This window comes from Sphaeroforma arctica, assembly GCF_001186125.1.
Source record: "Sphaeroforma arctica JP610 unplaced genomic scaffold supercont1.1380, whole genome shotgun sequence".
NCBI lineage: Eukaryota > Ichthyosporea > Ichthyophonida > Sphaeroforma > Sphaeroforma arctica.
The window spans coordinates 1-11,759 of record NW_014039178.1 but is presented as its reverse complement, the minus strand read 5'-3'; the positions used below and the strand labels follow the sequence as shown (position 1 = coordinate 11,759).

The 11,759-nt window shown below is 47.0% G+C and overlaps 2 protein-coding genes across 3 annotated transcripts in view; one reads left to right on the top strand and one right to left on the bottom strand.

Annotated features, from left to right (window-relative positions):
• The window catches only part of SARC_10765, a gene marked incomplete at both ends in the record, with an annotated part of 6,264 nt that extends 3,450 nt beyond the window's left edge, over nucleotides 1-2,814 (bottom strand). For both annotated transcript variants that reach the window (XM_014295180.1, XM_014295179.1), the window contains 4 exons: nucleotides 114-168; nucleotides 524-662; nucleotides 1,074-1,179; nucleotides 1,984-2,814. In XM_014295180.1, coding sequence (XP_014150655.1) covers nucleotides 114-168; nucleotides 524-662; nucleotides 1,074-1,179; nucleotides 1,984-2,814 — 1,131 coding nt within the window. The remainder of the gene's footprint in view (nucleotides 1-113; nucleotides 169-523; nucleotides 663-1,073; nucleotides 1,180-1,983) is intronic.
• Nucleotides 2,815-3,642: 828 nt separating this feature from the next.
• SARC_10764 (hypothetical protein) lies at nucleotides 3,643-11,188 on the top strand (the record flags this gene model as incomplete). The annotated part of the gene is made up of 4 exons (XM_014295178.1): nucleotides 3,643-7,075; nucleotides 7,546-9,435; nucleotides 9,594-10,148; nucleotides 10,597-11,188. Coding segments are annotated over 4 exons (6,470 nt in total), but the record flags the coding sequence as incomplete, so codon positions are not given.
• Nucleotides 11,189-11,759: the final 571 nt, after the last annotated feature.

The following is an 11,759-nucleotide window of genomic DNA, read 5'->3' as shown; positions in this document are numbered from 1 at the left end:
TATATTCAATTTCTGGAGGCAAATATAGCAGAAAATAAAACGAAACATAAGACATATAACCTTGTCATACGCAGCACGCATATATCATGCTCTCACGCTTACACAAGACATACATTTAAACGAGGAATCGCTTCATAGTTGTTGGCAGCTCTATACTCTGCCTGCTTCCTGTTCGGGATGAGGTGGTATATTCAAATAGTTTAGTGACACGCAATGGATGATACATCTTCGAGCATTATCAACAAATATCACCGCACAACAACATAAGCGAATATATGCTTGTATATGGTATCCACCGAACAACCAGTGTATGGATTTTTTTGCGCGCACATACACACTATAGTCTGATCAGATGACAGCCTTCTCAGACACCCCAGTCAGCAGATAAAAACAAGAACCGATCGTGGGGATATATAGTTATTGAAGTGCTTGCATGTGAGCGCATAGAGGAATGATATCAGCGGGCTACAGGCATTTGTATTTAGATAGGCTTTTTTTTCACATGAAATTAAAGTATACATGCCTCGTCACAATGCCGACCATCTCTTCTCCCGCGTGTCTTATAAACGACACTATAACCGTAAGCAGCTGGTGTTTCTCCTTGTCAGCCACCACTATGTCCTTGAAACAATTTAGGAAATCGCCCGTGTTGTTAAGCACACCTGCACAGACGTTGTTACGTCCAATCGAGATGGTCAGTGAGGAGGAGTGTGCGACTCCATGCGGCGATTAGGTGCAGACAGAACACATTCCCGTGTAGCTAGGACCACTATGTGCCGTTCATTTTGTGCGACTTGTATCGTAAGTCCAAAAACCAACTGTCAATGCAGACGTAACAAAACGGAAAGACCATTTTGTAAGTCTTGCAAATAGTGGAGTATGATTTCTATATATCTTTTGTGAATACGTGCTGCCTACCGTTCGGCCTTTGAGACGTAATATATTTATCACAGCTACGAACACCTACAAGAAACCTTATGCACGAATATACATAGGCGCGCAGAAGCACAGATCCTACAGACAAGTTCATTGGCTACAGTTGAGTGTATGGTCGCAGTCTAACGTGCACATACCGTTGATGATTAACTCGCCGAATAGTCTGAGCATTGAACGATAACGTACGGCTACGGCTGTGACTGATTCTGCGCCGGCCAGTGCGCCTGCTGGATCGCCGAGCGCCTGTTGATGGAAGTACGTTGCGGTACATATTTTCTTCTCAGTACGCATGCATGGAATGTCATATATACGAAAGAGCAGGGAATAGTAGGCAGATGGATTTGCGCACATGATCGACTGTCGACACACATGCATTTATGATACTTACACGATCTAACGGGAACATGATTTGCCATAGCTACGCAAATGGCGTCGAAATTTGTGAATTGTCATAGTTGTGCAAATGGCGTTGAAGTTAAACATAGTCGTAGGAGTAAACTGGTCCTTTATCTATGACGGTGTGGCGATTCTGGCTCGTCAGGTAGCTTCAGAGATAGACAGGCTTTGGCTAGAATTTAAGACTCGAAAACGAGAAAACTATTGATACGGTTGAGATAAAGTGAGCATGAACCTCATCTTGACGACTTGTACAACGTGTAGCTAGGTCGACATCCCAATCAAGAATAGGCGATTAGACGAGCACACTCGCGCACACAATGAGTATAGCACACTCAACACAGGAGCCCCTATGTGACAGTTTCACAATAGCAGGAGCGAAACCCTTGCGCTAGATCGAGGGTATCCTTGTTGCTATGTCGCACCATTGGAGAACTGGCTACGTTAGAAACCCAGTGAAGGTGAATCGACACACACCTGTGCGAAGCTGATGTAAGTAGGCACGTACTAACAGGGCAATACGGGTACATAAATACAGTACATCAAACATCCATCTTCGATCCGCGCAGAATAATTGAGTTTCGTCATATACAACTACTTGCACTATAGACATCACGCAAGCACACACGCATATACAATTAATACACACACCTTGCATAGCTTCTCTCCCATGAGGTCACTGAAATCTGCATACCGGCGGTGAAACAGTCCGCACAGCTCCACCACCGCCGCCATGTCGTTGTTCTTGAGCTTACCCTCGCAGATACTACTCACACACTCACTCACATACTTGCTCAGATTCAACCCATCAAACTCCTTAATCAGTGCAGCCCTGCTCTCCTCTGTAATCAGCTTTAACTTTCTAACGAAGGCTGTGTTCTTCTTCAGACTTGAATCCAGCTTACTGATGGCACTCGCGTTGGGCCTGTTTTCCGCCGCATTCAGGTGATTCTCCCGTAGTTCTACTAACTTCGTATGCCGTTCTATGGCCTCCTTATGCTGTTCTTCTCGCAGCGCCAAGTCGTGGCCTTGTTCGGCTGCTTCATTACTATCCGTGTGCGCGCCCGCCTCATCATTGCCCACACTCCCTTTGGACTCAAGCTCATTCCCATTCTCATTCCTAGCACTAATGCCTGACTTCGCGGAAGTAGAGCTCTGCGTGGCTGTGGCTGTAGTGGTATCCCTACTACCACCTCCTGATTCCTTACTTACAAGTGCGGGTGATACACTACGCCCAGCCTTCTCTCTGTTCCCACGATCCTTCTCGGCCGGTTTGACACTACCACCGCCTTTCATAATATCTCCATGCTCGTCAGCACCCTCTGCTCGCGAGGCTTTAGCTTTATTTGCATTCCCAGGTGTGTTCATGGTAATTCGGTTATCTGCCGTGAGTTTACTGTTACTATCTGGGTTTGTACCGCTTTTCTTTGGCGCAGTGTTTTGGGTGCCGCCGCCGACAGCCCCAGCTGGTCTCCTACCCATTCTGATGTGTATATGACCCGTAAGTACTCTAATTGAACTCTATTTAATGCGGTAATGCGAACGATCTAGACACTGTGCGTCGTATAGCTACTAGAAGTGGCTCGGGCGTGACAACTATCATTAAAAAAAACACTAACTGTTTATATGAATATTTTAGTTATACATACATACATGATGACGCCGATGGGGCCAAACTGGAGACTACACGAGAGAGAATAATATTTAAAAGCTTTTCTGTGAAGGGGAATTATATTATTAGAGCTGTAGCGCGTAGGGGGTGTGCGCCGGTGCGGATTATAGTCATTTTTATTTATTCAAACAAATTGGGTCACTTAAAAGCTGGCTGTTATTTTAATCAATAAAATTAGCGCATAATGTTGATATTCAATGGTTATTGATTTAAAGCACCCTGAAATTCTGGAGTTTAATTTATAGGGACGACAAGTAATTTATACTGGCTACAATAAATATTAATCTATTATATGATTGGTTGAAAATTTGGGTTTTCCGAGTGGAATTCTTATTATATGAGCTCTGAAAAGCTCAAAGGCCCGCCAAAACCAAATCTTGAAATCTGAGGCAAAGCGTTCGAAATAGTGATTGGTGAACCGAGCACAGCCACACAAGTCCCAGGAAGGTCTGAGTACTGACTTCAGCATGAAACTTCTGTATTTTAGAAACAACTTCGGGTGAGGTGAGTTCGTGTTTGATGAAGAGAGAAAACGAAACGATTGCTCTATGAATAACCTACCTTTGTATCCCGTACGAAGTAGCGATGGGACGGTCTACAAAGTAGTGTTAGTATTTTAGCGCTCGAATCCTTGCATCATGGGCGATAACACAGCGCATGAACAATACACCCATGCATATAAGAGATACATGTATGCACAGCAGCAGCATTCGCTCCAGCCACAACCATTGTGGCCTGAAGAAGGACAGTATCAATACGGATACACTAATCCTAATACCAATAATAACGCAGTCTATCCGCTTTCGCAGAGTCAGGTAGATGAGTATAATCATGCACGCAGTCTACCGCGCTATCCGAATACTGCGCGACATATCGACGATCCCAACTACATATCGGAACCTCAACCAATACTCCCACCTTACGACTTTTATAGGACATCAGAGTGGGCCGGTAGTCGCTATACACAGGAGCAGCTACGTGCTTCACTCCCCATGGACAATCAGGATGATGTGATTCGGTATTACAGCCAGTTTCCCTCACACGAGCCAACACCACCACAGATGGAGCGGCTATCGCTAGACCCAACATACCGGCACCAACCACCACCAGTAGACCGGCGAATACCATACGGTATCCCGATATACAACTACGAGGGCCTAGAGATTCAGCAACAGCCAAAACAACTGCAGGAACCCCAGCAGCAGCAGCAGCAGCAAATACAGCAACTGCAACATCCAGCATTCGTAGTCTCGTATGAGGAGCAGCAACTGCAACAACCAGCATATGTGGACTCGAATGAGGGACAACAAGAGAGGTCTTATAACAATTCACACATATATATGAATACGCAAGAAATCCATAAGCCTCTGTTTCGCAAGCCTCGTTCTCAACCAGAGCAACAATACGCACGAGATCCTAGCGAGCAAGAGAATCGCCGGTGGAGTGTACAAGAGCAGCAACAGCACACTAGTGAGGCACAAGTGCAACTGTTTCAACCAGCACTAGCACAAAATATGCCCAACGCCCACACGCAGACAGCACGCGAGTCGAATACGCGTGGAGTAGAGAAAAAGATAGCGGAAATCCATGCAGAGGCTGCTGAGGAGTTAGGCGTGGCTGCTGCGGCCAGCCATGCATCAATTTCGAGTGCGTTGGCGAAAACTAGTATCAAGGCCATACTCTCATCAAAGGCGAACAAACCTACGGAAGTCAGTAAGCAGGTAGTAGGGAGAAAAGTAGAACAAAGTTCAGCAAATTTTGATAATCAAACGGCGAAAAATGAGTTCTCGTCTAAAGCAAACAACGCTACAAACCCTGGGAACAATGCAGTACAAAGGATAGTACCAAGTTCAGCAAGTGTCGACCACCAAAAAGCTAAGAATGTGCGAGTACTTGGAAAATCACTTGCTAGTGCTGCACAACAATCGATGGCGCATGTTGATCAGGAGCCACCTGTAGCAGTCCTCCGTACGATAGGCTCAGAAAGATCTAGCGGTGCAAACACGAATGCACAAATATATGTAAATACGAATGCATACAAGGCTACAACGGTTCAGTATGATTTTAGGTCTCCAGAAATGCCAGATGCGAAGTTGGGTAACGAGCTGCTATCTGACCTTGTCGAGTTGGATAACTTCAAAAACTCCGACGCAAAGGAAAAGTATGTGATAGGTGATAAATTGCTCTCTGATATTGACAAAATGATCGAGTCGGGTTGCGATAAGCTGCTGCCCAGTAGTGCAAACCTCGAGCTCGAGAAAACTGGTGCAAGTAATTCTGGCAATCTGAAAACGCTGAATAGTAGGCCGTCTGACAAAACATCCGAACGTATCTCTAGATTTTCACCAATCTCGGTGGATGGTAAAGATGCTACAAACGACGCGAAAACTATGCAGATCTCGTCTGGACACAAGGATGTGCTGCCGGACAAACCTGCTATTCATAGCAGTACGAACGAAGTCACAGTACCCGCTATATCAGACGCTGTCGGTGTTAGTAGTGTTACGACTGCCCCCTTTTCGGAGGGAGGTGCCGTGGATGAGCCATGTTCTACAGATGCATCCTCCCTAATACAAAAGCATATTGGTTTCGTGACCAATCGTCAGTCTCCGCCCGCATTGCAATCAGCGATACCCCAACGAGCATCAGATACATCGCATGTTGAGGCAGATGTGCCACAGAAACCGACTATGCTTGCACAACCAACACGATTCATGCACTCACCACCAGCGAACACACAACCGGCAGTCGCACAAGACATGTCCACACAAGCATTTGGGGATACGAGCTTGGACGACGAGCTACCCGCAGGCATGCGTATCACGCCGCGGCGGCGAGTGGATAGTACTTCCAGTGACAGTCTGGGAGACAGCACGGTCAGCAGTAAATCCGTGCAAGAAAGCGCAGGGCCGAATGTTAACGCAAAAGCACAGCCTCAGAATGTACCAACCAGAAAGCAACGGAACGCGAAGACGAAAGTGGGCACGTACAGCCCACCCCGGGGGCAACCCAGCAAGAAAACTGGTAAAGCGAGCGGGTCTACTACAGTTGAGAGGAAGGGCGGACCAGTACGGCTAGGACGGGGGGCGAAGGAGACTACGAAATCTCCGAGCGAACCATGTAAGTCAACCAAGAATCCGTCTATAGCTGGTTCGGGCGTCTCTAAAATAAGAAGGCTTAGACAACTGCCGAGACCCAACTTGAGAGGACTACAACGAGAGCAGGAGGCGAAAGAGAACCAGGGTCTTCAAGATAACCAACCCCGCAGTATGCTTGGAGTGAGTACGCACACTACTACAAGCACAGACATGTACGGGAAAAGAGAGTCGCATTCAGCCAGTGGTACTGGCCGCATAGTCGTTGACATCACACATTCGGACTCTGAAGATATCATGAGCGACGCGCCATCGCCTACAGCTTCGCTCACAGACAGTACACATGCACCACCGCTTTCAAGCCCCGCTTCACGGCCGAACGCGAGGGACCCTCCGAATGGAAGGGGAGGATTGTCTAGTTCAAATATGCCTGCCTACAGAATGCGTTCCTTTTCGTCTCGGGCGGGCAGTACTTCGCCGCCGCCGGCGCTACTGCGGGTCAGCTATACTTCACCTCCAGCACTGCTGCCACTCACCACATCACGGGACAGCAACCGTGATAGTCGTAGCGCTGAGAACAGACATGATCTGTCCTTGCAGAAGCGCCTAGTAGAGGATGGTCAAGTTGTACCTCCGTTCGAAGAGCAGCCCAACCGAGGTATCACAACACGCTTCTTGACTGATTATATGAATGTGCATCGAAGCCTAAAGACTTTGCAGGAGAGGCTCTTTGTTTTGTTCAATGTTTTGCTTCAGATGATCAAATCGCACTCGGAAGAAATATGTGAGACGAATATCCGCAATAGATATTTGACCATACCGCATATGCCGTATAGTCGGGAAACGCTGAGCAAGTTCGACATGCCAAGAGGTCGGACCCCCGAAGGAGAAAGGGTGGTGATGATCAATGACTTCTTCACATGTGCCCTGGCACTCGCACTCGTCGATGAACTGTGGCAAGGATTGTCTGGATTAGGTGAGGTGTTTCACGCTGTTTCATTGGTGGGGATTCTTGTTTAGGTGTCGTTGAATGGTGTTCGTAAATATACGTCGCATCTTATCAGTTTGCCTTTAGTCTCAATCCCAAAATCTTCACAGTAATTTTTTATGTACGAATCGCAAGAGCAAATTTTCATCGGTGAACAAATGCAACCTAAGGTAAAGGCTTAGGACAGACGTCGAGAGTTTAGAGGAAGGTCTCGGCTTGCGGTGTTCACATTTGCAAGCGATTTCTGTGATGGCTTTTGTGGGTAGTCAAGCGATTCCTGTCACACGTGTGCTGACTGATCTTGATTGCTATTTACTCATTGTCCCATAAGCGCCATATTGTCGCTTCACTCGTATATACGTAATACGCTAACACATATTTTAAATATCGGAGCATCGCTCATATCCTCCCTCGTCAGACGCACCCTAATCGCTCAATGTACCGCACCATCCCTCTAGGTCAAAAGGGTTGGCTGCTATCTCAACTGCGCGCGATCAACGTCTCCCGGTCTGTGGAAGGAGCGCTCAAGGGTCTTCTGGTCAACGTTGAAAGCAATGACTTGTGGGCGTATGAGCCCACACCCACTCACCTGTCACGCGCAGCACGTCGTGCGAATACAAATGTCAATGCCAATGCCGACGGGAGTGATAATTTGAACATAGACGCGAATGTAGATACAATTGTAGCACAAGGTGGTGATCTAGCACGTGCGGGCGCATCGAGTGCGGTATCAGAAGTACAAGGTATAGACAATGAGTACGCTATGGGTTCGGGCGAGATGTATGGTGCGGATAAGGATCTCATATCCGACGGTATGAACGATTCAGATAGCCAAAGCACACCTGACAATACGGAATACACTCGCAACCGTGCGCGTCTTGGGGTGCGAGCAACAAAGCTCGATGACGATAGTTGCAACGATACCAGTACAAGCTCATTGTCCAGCAATAGCACCGCCGTACTTTCTGGGCACAATGGGCGGTCGAGGGAAAGCACGAGTAGTAGTTTACCCCCCAGAAGGAAAATCTTAAGAAGAAAATCAAGTCACCGTGTCCGTTCTGCGACCGGGAGGAACTCAGTACCCAAATCCGAGCGCGGTGGAGTCCAGCGCACACGGGCAAGTGCTCAAACATACGCGGCGGTGGTAGCGAGTGGGGGGTCGGTATCGAGTGTTCCTAACAGGAGGTCTGCACGCACACGAGCACGCACCAACACACGCACCAACGCACGCACAGACTCAAGCTTGAACACCCTTGCGCCTATCTCAACCAAAGAGAATGAGAAAGTAGCCCCTGTGAATAGGGAGGTGGTCCAGAGCACACCGCATACAAAGGGTGGACTGATGGGCTTCGAAGTGACGCTGTCGCAGACGCGCAAAAACCAGCGATACGGGCGAACGCTCTCGGAAGAGAATCCCCTGCACATGCCCCTGAGTGTACCGGTGGAGTACAGCATGATTGTAAATCAGAGCAATGTGGTCGTGCGGGGTGACGGGGAGGTGTCATCGGATCTGTTCAAGCCAGATAAAACACAGGCGCCGCCTCTGGCTATTGAGGAACGCAGTCAGAAGGAAGTGTCCCAGGCGAGGAGACGGACTAATATGGAGAAGGAGCAGAAAAAAGCCGAAGCCAAAATGGCAAAAGAGAAGGCGATGGAAGAGGAGAGAGAACGGTACCGTTTGCAACGACAGCAGAAATTGCAACAGAAAGCCGCGGCTGAGCGCAAGAAGAAGCAGCGCGTGTTAGAGGAAAACAAAACAAAAAGCCGGGAAAAGATTCAGAAAAGGCGTCAAAAAGGCTTAAACTCATCGGTCGTGAAAGAAGAACAACGCTGTAAACGGAAAGCTAGTCATCGCCGTGTACATACTCCTGAGGGGCACACACGGAAACGAGCACGGATGAAGAATTCTTACACCCACACACAGCAAGAAACGACCGGCGCAGAGAGCAGCGGAAGCTCCGAGGATAGTGAAGACGATGATGTATCCATTGTTGCACGGGTGTCTGGGATGAAAACTACATCCCCTATGGACACAGGGAGTGTCCGCAGTAGCAACAGTACCGACACTGGCAGTGACAGTGGCAGTGATACTGATAATGATAGTGAGAATGACTTAGCCAGCAGTATCACCGATGATGAGAGTGTGCGAGGCACAGACAGTATTAACGCTATTGGAGGGAAAGGGGCCACCAGCTCTAGCTTTGATCGTATGGGTACCTTGAACGGCGGGCATGATGAGGCGGTTGTGGTGGTCACAGGGCGTGGAAAGGGGAATATGGAGATGCGCAGGTTTGTGAAGCTTGAAGGGAATGAGAAAGTGATCAGCGCTCACAGACTGGAGAGTATAGGTATGGCTAGTGTTTCTCTGTGTGTACCTATATCGTGAATGGCCTACATAGGGCTTTAAAAGCATCGCAAAATACTTTACCAATGTTTTTTTTAACAAATTACAATTGAATCAAGTAAATAACCCGCACAATGCATATTGTACCCGTCGGCATTGCAGCATGGCACCTTAGGATCCGTTTTGGCCCCAATCTGCGGTTACTACAGAATAAACACTACATGAGCGATTGTGCACTCTTGAGGAGAGAATCAGCACAGCTGAAGCGTCTATGTTTACGTGCCAAAGGTGTGAAATCATATGGTGCTGTTCCGCACGAGCGCCTGCAACAGACCTCTTATTCAATGTCTGCGTCCACCACAACAGGCTTAGACGTGACTGCAAATGTAAATAAGGCCACGCCTAATTCTACAGGCACAGCCGTAGGATCAAACATAAGTACAAACTCGGGTATGAATGCGACTGCAAGTGAAGCACCAAGTGTTGGTGCTGCGGGGAGTGCTGATCCTGGTGTGGTAGTAGATATAATACATATGGAAGAGGAGAGCGATGAGTGTGACTGGGAAAGCCAAGACACTGAATGGGATGGTTATCTAAGCGATGATGAGCTATTGGAGGACGCTTGGATCGTGCGCAGAGACCTCCGAGTCGCTGAGGCGAACCTGGCGGGATATAGAGAAAGGATTGAGGATGGTGGCGATACCACTGATGATGAGGGTATGGTGTGAATTCTTTTTTTCAGTTGTGGTAAAATATCCATACATTTAAGTGAAGACGTGTATTATTCATACACAATATATGTATATATGTATATATGTATGCTTTTGCTTTCTTTTGCATCTCTATTTTATTTCGTTTCGTCTACTTTATGCAACTATTCCGACACTCCGAAGTTGTCGTGCTCTACTATGCACTCCTTTGTGTTTTGCTTCATTGCGTGCTTCTCGTCTCTCGATGTGCAAGACATGAACACATAAATGCTGACTTTCGTTTCTTGAGAATCCGAGGCTTATTGCCGTTCCCCCCTACTAGTTGGTAGTAGAGAACTACAAAGTTGATGCTTACTTCTTATGCCTGGTGGTGGTAACAAGTATTAAAAGCGACATTTGAAAGCGGTCACATTTGTATTGATATGGATTCCATTTATTTCACCCTCTGCATACAGATATGAATGAGGAATCGGAATTACTACACCAAGTGAACATACTCACCGAGAGTCTGAATAGTCAAAACGGACTGTTGCGAAACCGATACCGTTTGTTTGCACACGCTCACCATGGAGATCTGTCTCCGATCAGAAGACGTGATTCCATCGAAGAAAGTATATCTCAACGTGACACCGGTCCATCACTTTATTTGTCACCTGGGCACACCGATATATATGAAGCAGCTAACATACAGTTGCATCTCAACGCTGAAAGCTCACAGACGACCCGGGGAGTGCAGGGCGAGTCGGAGAATCACACACGCACACCCACGCCAGCCTTGTTCAAAACATCGCGGTCTATGCTTGCCACCGCTAGTCCTTTCAGCACTGAGACTGTGAGGGCTGGTAAAAAAAGTGCAGGTGTTGAACGGGATCCTGCAGGGAATGCCGCCACGATCGCAAACAATGTGGAAGGGATCACAGGTGTAGTTGGGACAGCGGGAATGAATGTCACCACCACAATCGACGAGCTTGTAGAAGCAAGGGAGAGGCTGGATGTGATGAAAGAACGCCTTAATAAGCACCAGATTTTTGTTTGTGGCATTTACAGGTGCGTTTAAACTAAAAATATAATTCATTAGGCGTTATTCGTGTTCGGATATGTTTTGCAAAATATACGCCAAAATTATCTTGCCTTCGACCAAACGCTGGGAATTTAGATTCTGAAATCCATGTGCATGTTGGGTAAGCATCAGTTGATACTTATTGGCCTTCTGATCTTTGTCGGTCTCCTAAATACAACATACAGAGATTTCACCGATACTTGCATGAGAAAGTTCAACCAGGATAAAGATATCAAAGCAGCCGTCCAAGCGCAGATAAGCGTCGTCAAGGATCTATACAGGAAAAGGTATGCACTTTGAAACAATATACCGCGCGATTCCTGTGGTGATGTGACAGTACGAAAATGGCAGGTGCTAATCGAATGTTGGTATATGCGTATTGACCTACTCATATATAAAGAGCATGTATTACAAAAAAACAACTATACTCTCAATCTCAAATCGCCTATGCACTTATTGAATGTCAGTGTCAGATAACTTCCGTCGCCCTTGGCTTAAAATTATTCGAATGTATATATATATATATATATATATATATATGTGTGTGTGTTGTCTATA